The 14,642-nt window shown below is 46.6% G+C and overlaps 1 protein-coding gene across 1 annotated transcript in view; it reads right to left on the reverse strand.

Annotated features, from left to right (window-relative positions):
• The window catches only part of LOC142774288 (PHD finger protein 24-like), a 44,484-nt gene that overhangs the window by 16,734 nt on the left and 13,108 nt on the right, over positions 1–14,642 (reverse strand). The window contains exon 4 of the mRNA XM_075874683.1: positions 4,441–4,734. Within this exon, the coding sequence (XP_075730798.1) occupies positions 4,441–4,734 (294 nt within the window). The remainder of the gene's footprint in view (positions 1–4,440; positions 4,735–14,642) is intronic.

The following is a 14,642-nucleotide window of genomic DNA, read 5'->3' on the forward strand; positions in this document are numbered from 1 at the left end:
CTTCTCTGTTGTGTGTCGTTTTTTTCGCGCCCCTTATCATCTTAAAACATCCGTTATTCTGCACCCCACAAGTCGACGTCCATTTAAAGCGATAGACATCTAAAAAGTCGTCGTGTGACCAAACAGTCCTAGAAATAAACTGAACCAAGTGCCAGCAAGTGAAGAACTTAGTTCTGCAGCGAAGACAGCCGTACGGCTAGAGAAGAATAAGGTATGCTGGTCGCCAAACACTGCTGGTTTGGTTTTTGAAGCCGCAGCTTAACTCAGCGAAATTCCACAGTGGAAAACAAGGTGGCATTATCCGTGCCGAGCTTTGCGTGCTAGACGCGAATAAGGTGAATTGCGGCTTTGAGGTCACGTGACGGCCCGTCCACCCTTTATTATCCGCATTCTCTCTGAATGTGGCACAAGGAACTTCAAGTGGTTGAAATTTCGGAAGTCGTCAACTACAGCGTGCCTCTCCAGCCTATATCGTGGCTTTGGCACCTAAAGCCCCAGCGATTATTATCATTAAGACTACTTTACGCAGCAGCGTGTATTGATATGATAATCACTTTTTGACGACATTGTAAGGCGAGTGAATGTTATGAAAATTTTTGAGGGTGCTTGTTCTGGCCCAATTGGCTCGATCAATAGGTGTAAATGTGTACGTACGGGATGTATCTAAAAGGAATAAGCAGATATTTCATCCATGAAAATAAAGATGATATTTACGGCTTTTTCTAACTGTAACGTGGTGATAACGGCACAAATTGTAATAAAATAAAGTAGACGAAAAACTGAAGAGCTCGAATCAACAAGCTTCCAATTAACCCTCTAATGCTTTAACAATTAGCTACGACGGAGGGCGTTCCCTCGTTCACTTCGCGGGGTATTTATATGCATTCTAGTCCATGGTAGTGTGAGGCCAGAGCCAATCGTAGCCAAGGCGGGAAGTGCGGAGTGCTCTCTGCCAGAGGGCGTTAAATGGCACGTGACCATTGCATGAGGTAGCCGCTGGCCCACAATACCCAAGGCATCACGTATGCCGGGATGATGAGCTCGATATGTAGAAAGAAGCGAAGAAAACGAGTCTTTTGAATATTGCTTTTGTTCTTATTTGCGGGATATGCGAGTTGACGAAAAGGACGCAACGGTAAGACATCTGTAGTTTAAGGAGACGATTTCTTCATTGAAGCATAAATTGGTGCATCGGAACCGAACGAAAAGAAGAGAGAGAAACAAACGTTTATTTAGAAAACCGTGTTCCGAGCGAGGCCCGGTGTCACCCCATGGTGCGAGGGTTCCCTATAGTCCAGGAACCCTCTGGCTTCGACTGCCCTCTTGGCCAAAACCAAGAAAATGGTATTTTTGACCAAAATCAAAACGTAACCAAAACGTTCTCTGTGAATTAAGTGCGGAGAAAAAGTGAGATACATTTAATCGCTTTTCGGCTCTCCTAAGGTTGCTGCATCTCCGATAGTTTCTGCAGCGATTCCAGGCGCTCACAAGAAAACCGCCAGCGGTTCAATTAAGATGATATAAATGATTTTCACTGATTACTTTAGCAGATGACTTGTCCTTAAATCAAGTTCAAACTTACTCTTTAGTATCCTACGTATTCAGGAGAACTCGTTGAGTTGAGCCATAACCTCGTAGTTTTTAAGTTTCCGGGCACAGTCAGAAATGTTGAGTTCTGGTCGTCAAGAAGCGGACTGGAAGCCGCCCAGCGAGGAACATAACGTAATGAGATGCTAAGTCATAAAAAAAGCCAATCTGCACTGAACACGCAGCGCACAAGCACACAGCGATAGCTGGATGAGTAGTTCGTTATAAACTCTTAGGAGAAATACTACAAGTGCACATTGACCTACGAATCCAGTGCGCCATTGCTCGTTACTATGCGTCGAATCGAGCTACCCGCTAAACATCTACAAGGCGTTATGATCACTTTGTTGATGCTGCCGTTCATGACGATGGCGAATTACGGCTGAACCATTTGTAGGAGATCGGAAGCGTTAAACGGCCCACCTATTGCACAGTTCGCGTGGTGTGACGCGTGGTTGTTACCTCACTCTATCTCTCTATACTGTATATATTAACGCACAAAGACATTTTATTTAAAAATATATAAATGAAACATGTGAGAGGCAACCATAGTCCGGGTTACCTATGACGATCTCGGCGACCTCCTGGGCCCCTTGAACTAAAGCCTGGCGGAACTCGGGAGGGCCGTCGTAGAGGACATCATTTCACAGCTTTTTGGTGCGGATGGGGTGTAGCATGATGGGAAGAGGAGGAAATAATTTTAAAGCGCACCCCGCCGTCGCATGGGGAGTTGCCACAGCGCGGGGAACAAGGGTCTGTGTAGCGGTCAGGGTAGAAGTTATGCAGGCACAGGAGGTTGAGGAAGGTATATGTTTGGAGTTGGCGGAGCGCCACCTCTTCCTCTGGTGAGAACGACGCTGGCGGTGGGTGCATGGTGCGTCTAGCGCGGGTGTTGTACTTTGATATGCCTCTATATGTGAGTGGAGGGCCCACTTGATCTGGATTCTCAGCCTCCCCACGCCGGCAGCTCAGTGGGCAAGTTCCGGAGCGACCACGTCAGCGTGATCATTATCTGGCAGGGAAGCGTGGCCAGGAGTCCAGAGGAAGTGGATACCTTGTAGGCTGGATGTGTCTGCGTTTGATGTCTTATGTAGGATGTGTTGAGCCGCCTTGGAGAAGCCGTGCCCCTTTAGGAAACCTCGGCAGACTTGCTTTCAGTCTGTTAGAATATACACCTGTCCAGGAACGTGAAGAGCGCGTCTTACAGCAAGCGCGACACCGAGGACTTTACCGTCTGCAGGTGCAGAACTCCACAAAGAGGCGGCCGTAAATTCCTTGCCCAACAATGAGACTTTGTAGCGTCTTTTTGTGAAGACGTGTGAAACGTCAGCGTAGCTTTGCGGTGGAATAGTCGACAGCCATGTCCAAGACTCAGGCTCATATCCGACTCATTAGAGATGTTCTTTTTTAAGTTGGTGTAATAGCACTTACGGACACTGGTGGCAGAAGAGGGTAGTGAATATTAAACATTAAGAATGAAAAGAAAAATGGCAGCATATTCACGGAGCGAATGATGGAGAGTGGGGCGAAGCATCCGTCCGTCCATTCGTTCTTGCTTCCGTCCGTCCATTCGTGCACCTCTGTGGCCGCCCGTGCGTCCATCCGCCCGTCCGTGCGTGCGTCTGTTTGTGCGTCCGCACGACCATCTGTGCGTCCGTCCCTGCGTTCGTCCATGAATCTGCTCCTGCGTCTGTCCATGCATCCATCCGTCCGTGAAGTTATCCGTGCGTCCGTCCATGCATCTGTCTGTGTGTCCATTCGTCCACCTATTCAAAACTCCAAGTACCACCATATCGCATCTTTTTCTCATATATTGCTCATATAGAAACACCGCCATCCAGCGGACATTCCAAGGAATGAATGAGAGGAGGCACACGCACACTTTCTTACGGCTTGCGCTTCATGTCTACTTCCCACCTTTAACCACCTCGAGTTCATGGTATATACTAATTCATTGTATTCATGGCACTGCGGCCCAACGCTCGCTAAACCTTTCTAAAACAAAGGAGGTTACGCCCAGCGAGTATAACGTAGCAACATTTTCCTGTCAGATAGTGCTCAATGTACATGCCAATGGCTGCTAAGGGGGAATGAGAGACAGGAGAATTCGGCTTTTAGTTAACGCGCACGCTGCGAATTTTTTATTGTTCTACAACGCACAGAACGAATATCCAACCAGCACCACATTGGAGGTCAAAATGTAAGACTGGTTACACACTACGACTACTACTACTACTACCACGAGGGATGAACGGGTGCCGCTTTAAGGAGCTTCGCCCCTAAAAGGTAGTGCCGCAACTGTCTGCACCAAAGTGTGACATCTCGGAAGTAGCTCACAAGGGAAAGGATAAGAAGAGATGAAAAAAGATAAAGAAAGAATTACAGATTAGGAAAAAATGAAAAAAATTGGGAAAAGGTTAGAGAAGTCCATCGACGGGACCTCGATCGGCGAGCGGTCGTCGAAGAGACAACATCGCGGACGAGACAACCATTAGGCAAGAATTCGCCCAGCGTTACTCACTAGCGACGGGAGAGAATGGCGTAACGAAAACCACCTGATCTGTTCATCTCATAAGTGCCTTGGCTGTAATGTATCTTAGCCCCGCCACGGTGGTCTAGTGGCTAAGGTACTCGGCTGCTGACCCGCAGGTCGCGGGATCAAATCCCGGCTGTGGCGGCTGCATTTCCGATGGAGGCGGAAATGTAGGCCCGTGTACTCAGATTTGGGTGCACGTTAAAGAACCTCAGGTGGTCAAAATTTTCGGAGCCCTCCACTACGGCGTCTCTCATAATCATATGGTGGTTTTGGGACGTTAAACCCCACATATCAATCATCAATGTAATGTATCTTACGTCGGTGTGTCGCTGTCTGAGGAGCTGTAGCGCGAAGCGGGTGAGCACCTGCGCCCACGAGATGCAACCGTCGTGGTCGCGGTCGAAGCGCGCGAAGTCCTCCCGCAGCAGCGCCACCACCCCTGGCGGCAGCGAGCCGTGATCGTCCCGCGCACCCGCGTACAGCCGCTCGTGCAGCTCCACGAAGCTGGGCCAGGTGAGCACGTCGGCCGCCACGCGGCGCTCCGAGTCCATGCCGACGGCATCGAGGGCACTGTGCAGTTCGGTGTCGCTCAGCAGCAGCTCCAGCGTCTCCTGCACAGCCGCGGTTCACGAGCGACTCGCTTTAGTTTGTGTTCCCACTCCTTTATTAAAGTGTTTGTGGCAGCAGCCTGAAGCAGCTTGCGTATTTATCAGCGTCAACTGAAACCCGAACAACAGCAAACCTTTCTGATAGAGTAATGCGTGCCGTCCTGTTATCCCGATTGACAGGCGCGCGCATCCTGTTTGGCAGCGTTCCGCATATATGCGTGCCCGTTCGTAGTGATAAGTGGACGGCGCGAACTATAGTATCGCGAAGGCTTGTCGCTGTACGGGTTTTATTTGAAGCTGATAGTACGTATGCTTTAGCGTTCCTTTGTATTCTCGTTGGGTGCAACCTGGAGTACAAGGGAACGCAAGATCGTTGGTACGCAAGTCATTAGGGGCCCTGTCACCAAAGCTGTTTTATGAGGTGAACGTGGACGAGTTTGGAGCAAACCACCTCCATGAAAAACCGCCAGGCCTGCGCGGTAAACGCCGCGCAGTCACAGAGAAAGCTGCAAGTGTGCCTTTCCCATTGGACCCCCCCCCCCCCCCCCCGGGGCAACTCATTCAAGCACGTTTGCAAGGTATCCACTACTTCAATAATTGATTCGGTGGCTGACGACGACGAAGAGTTATAGCTGAACCCTTTCTAATGCGTTGGAAGCCATCAGCAACACACTGATTATAAAATTTGAATTGTGTGACGCCTTGTTACACAATTCGAATTCTGTGACGCCTGGTTGTAATTTTACTCTTCTAACACGCTATTTTGCGTATGTTAACGTGGTTTCTTTTGGACATAACGCATGTATAGGATTTCTGTGCGCAAGAGTTTCCGAAAACCAGCATAACTATATAGTATATTGAGTTGCCAGGGAAAGAAAGGTCGGTTCATTTCGGGGACGTCATCGAAATGTCATGACTGCCACGACACTTCTTTCTTCCGCAGTTTGTTTGAAGTCGAGACAAGCTGGAGGGGAGGCCAAAACTATGAACATCACAGCTGAGGAGATGGGATGAGAAGCATTTTCTAAAAGCCTAGGATATCAACATTCCTTCCCGCATGGAACAGACGAACGTGGGCAAGAAACTCGTTCCCTGTCGGATCTGTTGTCATCGAGGTTTTCTCGTTATTAGAGGTGTTTGCGATCTTCTATGCACACAAACATGCGGAGCTCATTTCGACTCCAGATCCAAAGGTTGCGTGTTCGAATCACGTCTAGGTCACCACTTGTAGCGAGAGGCAGATAGACGTGATGAATCTCGCCACTTCAGCCCTATATAGAATCCCTGTTCAATATCTCGGTTGCAGGGCGCCAAAAGCGCGTCCTTTCATTTAGTAAATGCATTTCTCTATGCTGCGTCATTGATGAGACGCAAGTTACCAACTAACGCCTGCGTGCTTAGAAAATATAGGTAAGCATTTAGAGTACTAGGCTCTACTATGGGAGAGCATAAAGCATTTCCGTGGGCCTCACGCACGATGAGGCCCTATCGAGAAAAATTGTGCCGTGTGTTTATAAAAATGTTTTAACGACTTGAGGGGGCTCTTAAATACTTTTTCAACTAACTGTAGAATGAGTTCACTGGAAGAGCTTATTGCATCACGAATTCAACGCCCCAAAGTTTTAGGAATCTGTCCAGTGCGAGTGGAGTTACAAAGGTTTGTCGCATGCTGCAATTGCATTCTCTCTTTCGTCCCCACGAAAGCGCTGGAAGCTAAACAAGGAGGAATGGCAGGGCCACAGAAAAAAGACACGCACGACTCGTGACCTTGAGCACTTTTTTTTTCTTCGAAAGCGTGGCTTTTTCAGTGTGATCGTGTGCGCACGCGTGGAGAAGTACCGGCCTAACGCGGCGATCTCTGTAACGAGCGAGCACGCCATGTTCAAATCAACCAACGGCTGATGGATGGGTCGTTGACGTGTGATTTTTGGGCATATAACATGATTTAACGAAAGAAGAGAAAGGAATTTGCAGCGGACTTCGATGATTTAATGTGAATTCCAGGCAGGGTGGTAGCTATAATATTTGGCTCGCGTGTTGTCGGGAGCCTCTACTACCGATCGGCAGTGTTTTCTGACCATGCTCAAAACGTGTTGCAAGGCCCCTTTAAAGTACTTCGTACTGTATTACGGGAGAGTAATAAACCGTCCCTCTAAGTTACGTGAGCCATTACAGGATCAGCAGCGAACAAATGCCCACGCAATATCTCTGTAATTACAGTAATCTAGGGGCCGTAACTCATTGTACTGTTTTTTTTTGTGGAAGGGTGTCTTTGCTTCCTGGTTACAGTCTGAAATATATACAGAAATGCCTTGAATTTTCTGAGAGGCCACATCACTAAGTTGAACCAGCACTAGCAATTTCACGGGTAATATATATAGCTAACTTTGCAATTAACCTATCACTTAAATTAACGCTGTGCGCACACCAACTCAGCCCGTCAAATCACACCGTTAGCAAGAACAGAGGCATATCTTGTTTTACAAAACCTGACTATATGTTGTTCAGTCGCTGCGCGAGTGATTGTGGGCTGACTTTCGGGATTCGTCAATTGCTTACTTGCTAAAAATTTATGCTCTGTTTCATACATCAGGTGCAACGCTGTGGAGGCTATGCAAGAAGTTTGGTCAGCAAGGTGTGTGACTACGTGCGTGTCGTGCTTGGCTTTCATCGTTGCAGACGCTCGTTCGAGACAATCCCGAACGCACTCGCAAAACATCGCGAAAGCCGACAAATAAAACATGAAAAGTAGAAAGCAAAGAGACGCTAAGTGATCCAGAACAACATATAGACGGCCGTGTAACGGGGCGTCTTTACCTCCGACAACCAAAGCATGTTTATTTTACCATATGGTTAAGTAGCGCAGTTTTTGACATGAACAAAAGAGATAGAAATTACGGCACTCGCTACTTATGGTGAAATGATCAATGACCAACTAGCCCAGTTTATTTATGTATACCAAACATGAATTAAAAGTATGCCTCAGATGGAAAAATTGTCGAACAATTACTTTGTGTGAACGCATTCCTTGCAAGAAATCTCGATAGCCTCCACAGCATTGCACCTGATGTACGAAATGAAGTATAAATGCGTCATCGAACGCTAAAGTTGACCATCGGCGCGTCCACACGATCGATGCAGAAAAGCCAACCGCATCACCCTCTGCCGGGAGGAACACAAGTTAATGCGTCGCAGAGGGGGAGGGGGGGACGTGTGTCACGCGAATGTTTCGTAACTTGGTTTAGGAATTTTTAATTGTTATTTCGTCTTTATTGTTATTATTGAATGAAAGAGAAGCGTTGCCTTCAACGAGTGGTGGGACGCTAATGGTGGGTTATTTCCCACTACTGATTGAAGCTACTGTTGCTTCCATCGCATCTACTCGAGTCAAGCAGAGCATGTGTGCTTAGAAAAAAGGGTTAACGATTTCGAGTACTTCGTACTCAACTATGGGAGAGCACCAGCTTCAAGACAAGCGAAAGTCAAGTAAATACGCCCTTGACGGAATCCTGAACGTGCGCTCCACCGCTTCTATACAGACCGCCTGCGTTTGAGGGAGAGGAGTACGGGGGAGAGGTCCACACCCCCACTGCGCATGCCCGGCTAGCTGGATGTCCTGTGGTGCCTACTCTTTTAATGGGATATGCACTGCGCCGTGCTCCCGATCGAGTTGCAGAAATTAGGTGCCTTTTCTCATCTTCTAACCGCTACCACCACCTTTTAATGGCTCCTGGAACGACAGCTTTGCGGATGCCTTCCTGGGCCGGTACGAGACGCGAGCATGCGGCAAGAGACGCCAGACAGTAGCATGCGCAGTGGGGGTGTGGACGGCGCATCCGACGCCGAAGCGCGACATCAAAGTGACTAAGAAACGCGCCCCATTTAAAAACCATCATGGTGTAAAGACACTACCGTACGACGTCAACGTAATATAACTTGAAATGTCACCACATGACACCGTCACTTGCGCAAAAACGAACTGATCCCGTGGGCAGTGCAGAACCACGTTAGTTGGAAAGGATTTCGAAGGTGGGTGGAGTCCAACTCGTTTGGTCAGTCGCTATGGTACTCGGCTGCTCACGTTCAAGTCGCGGGACCAATGCCTTGTCGTCTAGGTAGAGGCCCGTCTACTATGCGATGTGAGTGCACGTTAAGAGAACACCAAATAGTCAAAATTTCCGGATACTTAAATTGCGTCGCCTTTCGTAATCATATCATGGTTTTGGGACGTAAACACCGACATATTGTTAGAAGTTGGGAGGAGAGGAGGAGGAACACGTCGACTCGGAAGGAAAGAAAATTGGCAGACCTCACGTATACAGTGGGAATCTGTGATATGCGAAGCACAAATAAGGGAGCTTGATATGTCACTTTTAAAATCAGCACAACGTTACGAGGCATACGTAAATTACGCCATACATGACTTCTATGTCATAATTATCATGTTTGGACGTGTCATTCGCCTTCGTCATCTATTCACCTGATACCAAATTTGGTATATGTGGAGCTGACGAAATGGCCACGAGCGCACCATGAACGTGATATGTTGCCATGTTGTTACATGACACGCATGTCATAATTTTTATGTTAGGGTCTGTCGCTTGTGTTCGCCATGCAGTCATTTCATACCATACCAGTTTCGCAACATGTCATGTGAACGAAACCACCGCAAGAGCAGCAAGACCACGAAATGTAAATCATAACATTCTTGACATACATGTCATGATTTTCGTGTTATGACTAGTCACGTATACTCGTCATACAGTCATGTGCTGCCATACCAATTTTGGTATCGATAATATTATCAAAATGGCCAAGAGGGCTAACTGTAGGCGGGTAGATAGATATTGATACCATTATCGAAATGGCCAAGAGAGCTAAACGTTGTAGGCGTGTAGATAGATAGATAGATAGATAGATAGATAGATAGATAGATAGATAGATAGATAGATAGATAGATAGATAGATAGATAGATAGATTGCTTTATGAGTAATACAGGCCTTGAAGACTGAAAGAGTGGCTTTGACCTTCCAGTCGTTTTAGGTTAATCCGCAAGAGACCCTATGAGTTTTGGCTTTAGCACTAGGAGTATCAGAATAAAGGAGGTGATTAAGCCTGTACGGGTTAGAGGCAGAAAGGGGTTTATGAACGCGTCTTTAGAGGTAACCATAAATCAAGGTAAACTGAAGCAATTCTGATCGGAAGTGCGGACAGGAAGCATGTTTAGAGTTAACTGCAGTTTTGCGTGGTAAAATGCACGTAAGTAAAAGGGAGAACAAGAAGAAGTCCAACCTGCAAGTGAAAAACAATTGGACCCGTATCTGCATGTTAATCTGCAAATGTCGTCGAAAGACGATAGTCTTGCGTGTGGAGAGAGTGAACAAAACATTCCTTCAATGTTCTGCGCAAGAAAATCGGTGAATGGTATTCTGAAGGCGCTGCGTTAGAGTGCCTTGAGCGTGCAGCGGAGACGATCAAGTCACGTGACACGGGAGAGATGAGCGCCATCTGGCAGTTTTTTGGAAACTAAGCGCGTGTCTCTGAGACGGGTGTGCGCAACCGTCTCTAAGGTGATAAGGTGTAGAACGCAAGGCGACGGGTAGGTGTCACCACCATCTCGTCTTAGCAAAGCGTTGAAAGCACTCGCCTTTTCGTGCAAGCTTTGCATGGTCAGCGCAGTGTGACAAGCGCTACGGTCCTTAAAATTACTTATGTATGTTTTTTCTAGTAAAAGACGCACATGCAGAATATACACGTGTTATGGTGCCCCAGACATGCGTAATAATTGCTTTTTAATTGACAATTGCACAAGTATGAACGCTAAACCTTGAGCAACATTGGTGGGCGTGGAGGATGGGGTCGGCCGTTTCAAGTACTCAGTGCCATTAGTAGTGGACAAACAGACAAATGTAAAGACAGACAGACAGACAAGAACAGACAGACAGACAGACAGACAGACAGACAGACAGACCAAAATTTTTGCGTATAAGGTCCCCATCTTCAAAAAAGACCGGAAAAGGGCACTCGGAAGTTATGATTTCCAAGAAGTTACCCAGGGGAAGCTAAAGATTACGTCGTGCTTATAGAAAGTGTTTAAAGTGCTGGGTACTCTACTATGGGATGATATTTGTTGGGCTGGAAACAACTTTATTGTGAGTGACGTCTGTGTAGAGAAATTTGTTCTCACGAACAGTGAACATGAATTACAATCCTACAGAACATTGCGATGGAACGCAGCATGCACAGACACAGCAAAAGTTATGCTATTCATTAAAGAGCCAGTGAACAGGCTCCGAAACGCACATAAAAAGCTCGCACATTTTTTCTGTGCGTGACCAACCTCCTTTCAGTGACTTCAACTCGGCGATCGGCGACGTGACGCAGTACGCCGCTTGTCGATTGGTCTAAACGGGGCTTCAACAGAGTAATGAAGTCAACGTCACCCATCGCAAAGGAGACGTCACTGCGCGTGGAAGGGGGTTCGTCACATGCAAAAAAAAAAAGGCGCGAGCTTGTTTGGCGTGTGTATAAAAAAGTTTAGAAAAAGTTGTTAACGATTTAGAGTACGAGGTACTCTACAATGGGAGAGCATAAAGCCGTCCCGTAGGCCTCGAGTGCCCACAAAAAAAAAATGGTGTTCAGGAGGGGGGGGGGGGGGTCGGATTTTTAAAGAAAAACTTTGAATTGATTTAACAAAAGATAAAGAGGCGTCAGGTAATGGTTACAAAAAAGAGACCCACGAAGATGCGCTAGTCACGTGCGCAGTTTTATGCGAGGTTTCGGATGGTTGAAGCTGCTCTCATTCGCGTGCCTGGCGGTAATTAACCATCACTAATACGGCAGTCTGATCTTTTATTGAGGTAACCTGTCATTTTGCGCTGCTACTAAATACGTTGACGACGTTTCAACTTTTGGCATGCAAGAAATAAAAGAGAACAGATAAAATCGAGCAATGGGGACAGAAATGCAGTCCTATGCTCGTGAAATAATAAGTAAACAGTGCAAGCTACAGTCACTGTATATGCTACTTATGCTAACTAAATGTAGCACATACAGTAACTCTTGTGCAACTGGAAAACAAGTGCTACCACGGGGCGAACGCAGATTGATTTCTTTCACCCATCTGAGTTTTGTTTTTAGGGGTGAAGGTCCTTACGCCATGGGTCGTATTTTCCGTGTCGTAGTCGTAGTAGCCACCTCTCGTTTAGTCTTTAGAATGTCCCTTGGATGGTGGTACTTGTTAATAATAAATAAATCATGAAAAGATGCGAGGTGGCGGCGCTAGGAGGGTTTACTAGGTGGACGGAGGAATGCGCGGACAAACGCGCGGACGGACAGACAGACAGACGGACGTACGGACGGACAAATGGATGGATGCACAGACAGACAGACAGACAGACAGACAGACAGACAGACAGACAGACAGACAGACAGACAGACAGACGGATGGATGAACGGACGGATGGACAGACGTATGCAATGATGGACGAATGGATGGACGCACGATCGGACGTATGGACGAACGAATAGACTCATGGACGGATGGATGGATGTACGGATAAATGGAGGGACAGACGGACGAATGCTTTGCCCCACTCATAATTCCCTCCATGGATATGCTGTGATTTTTTTCTTTATTGTTTTCTCTTCTCCTTTCTATTCTTATTGTCACGATCACTTTTGCTTCCTGTCCCTTACTACACTACACCGTACATGGCAGAGCTATTATTTACGGTCTCACCTCCCCACTTTCCTCCTTATTTGGAAACAGCAGGCCTTCAAGTTGTTTGTGTGCACTACGTATGCTACGTTCATACGAGAGAAGTACATTACGAGGTCAACAAATAAATAGTAAGGGGCTACAATAGGCAATAACCACGCATTAGAAATAATTAACTATCATTACCTGCCACAGTCCACACAAGTAATCCAACCAATACAGTGACCCTAGAATAGGTAAGAATAACGCCATAAGTACGGACAGTGCATGGTTGGCACAGCTGTGCCATTTGCGCCGATCTCATAGGGTTATTTATCTTCGCGCCAAGCTGAACCAAAACCACGAGATATCTTGAAACGACACCATACTGCGCCGGAATGTCCGACAAGCCTCCGATTGTACTGAGCTGCGCTAAATGTAGTAAAAAATTGAGGCCGCCTTGGTCCCCAGCAGTCAGATCATCACCACCCAATGCATTTCACTGGCGCACACAGTAACGGCAACCGACCCGCGACAGAAAAGAAGGACGGCAGTTCTAAAATTTTCTCACCTCGTTCCAGTGCGCGCAGAGCTCTTTATAAAGGTGTCATTATTTGGCAGATTCGGAAGCTGACGTACTCTGTGCCCGAACACTTCACCGCATCGGGGTTCCACCGAAAGGACCCTCCCAATGGAACACACGCGCTCCCACAAGAGCAAATGGCAGATTGTCATTGAAGTGCACATTGTAAATTGCAAAGTGTGTTCGGTGAAATCAGGGGTCCATTGTAAAGCGGAATATGGCACGTTTAGGCGGGGTTGGTCAGAATGAAACGCGATGAGGGCATCTGCTTTCTTGCACGAGTCGGCACGCTGCTCACAGCGACGCTACACTAGCAAAACGCGAGCTATGCATGCTCCAAAACGAGGCGCGACCAACGTGACCGACGTCCATTGGCGTGCCCACACTTTCGCCCGTGGAGTCGATACCATGATGGAGCTATTGTGGATCTGCCAATGGAACATACCAAGAGCACTCTCAATCTGCTGCTAATGGAACAGACTCGCTCCGCTTCGAGCTGCAAAAGTACTCCCGTAAGTGCTCCGCATCTTTTAATGGATGACACAATAAGCCATATTTTTTTTCGCAGTACAGTATTTTCTTGGAAAAAAAAAGCGTAGAAATATCACAAAAGGCTGTTACTAGTAGCTGTCACGGATCACAGCACATTGTCCCCTAAGCGAAGACTTCGTCATTGTTTGGTCTGTGGGATGGTTCACCGCATTACCATAACTTTTATTGAAGCAGCAGTGCTGAGTGCCTTATATATATATATATATATATATATATATATATATATATATATATATATATATATATATATATATATATATATATATATATATGTATATACTATCTTTTAGAACTGAGCCATTTTTTGTTATGCTATTCCTAATTTGGAATTATGTGCTGAAATGCGCCCCCCCCCCCCCCTTATAACCTGCTCCGAAATTGGGCTCCCGTGCTCCAAAAGCAACATTTTGCGGTTCCCGATTTTGCTCGAAGTCTTATTTAGGCTATTCGATGCTCGTTGTACCCCTGACAAAAAGGGCCTCACTGTAGCCCTCGTTAGGCTAACCCGTCAAGGTGGTCCAGTGCTTACATATAGTTCGACTGCTGGCCCGGAGGTCGCAGCGTCGAGCTTTGCTTGCGGCGGTGACATTTCAGTAGATGAGATGTGCTGGAAACCCGGGTGCTTTACCTCAGGACACGTTAAAAGACACCGCATTTTCAAAACTTCCGGAGCCACCTCCCCCTTTCGGCGTCTCTCACAATCGTATCGTATTTATACGTAAACCTCAACAATTATTTATTAATTGCTATTGAGTTTTGTACACAGTTCCGGGGATGCGATATTGATAGGTATACTATCACTGATATGACATTGAATTTTACCGGCCCTGGAGTGTAATAAAAAGTCTAATTGTTTACTCTTTATGTAGCAATTTGATCTCAATTCTTTCCTACTTTTTTGTGTGGAAATCACAATCCAAGAAACTGGAAAGAGCATTATCGAAAGTCAGTTGTAAGTTTACCGTGGCAGAAGTTTGGTTGTGTATCATTTGTTTTGTTTGTTTTCTTTACCTGCGTTGTTTTTCTTTGTGGTCAATATAAACACTTGTTTACTCTTTATTTAGCAATTGTATCTT

The sequence above is a fragment of the Rhipicephalus microplus genome, chromosome 10 (genome assembly GCF_043290135.1).
Source record: "Rhipicephalus microplus isolate Deutch F79 chromosome 10, USDA_Rmic, whole genome shotgun sequence".
In the NCBI taxonomy this organism is placed as follows: Eukaryota; Metazoa; Arthropoda; class Arachnida; order Ixodida; family Ixodidae; genus Rhipicephalus; species Rhipicephalus microplus.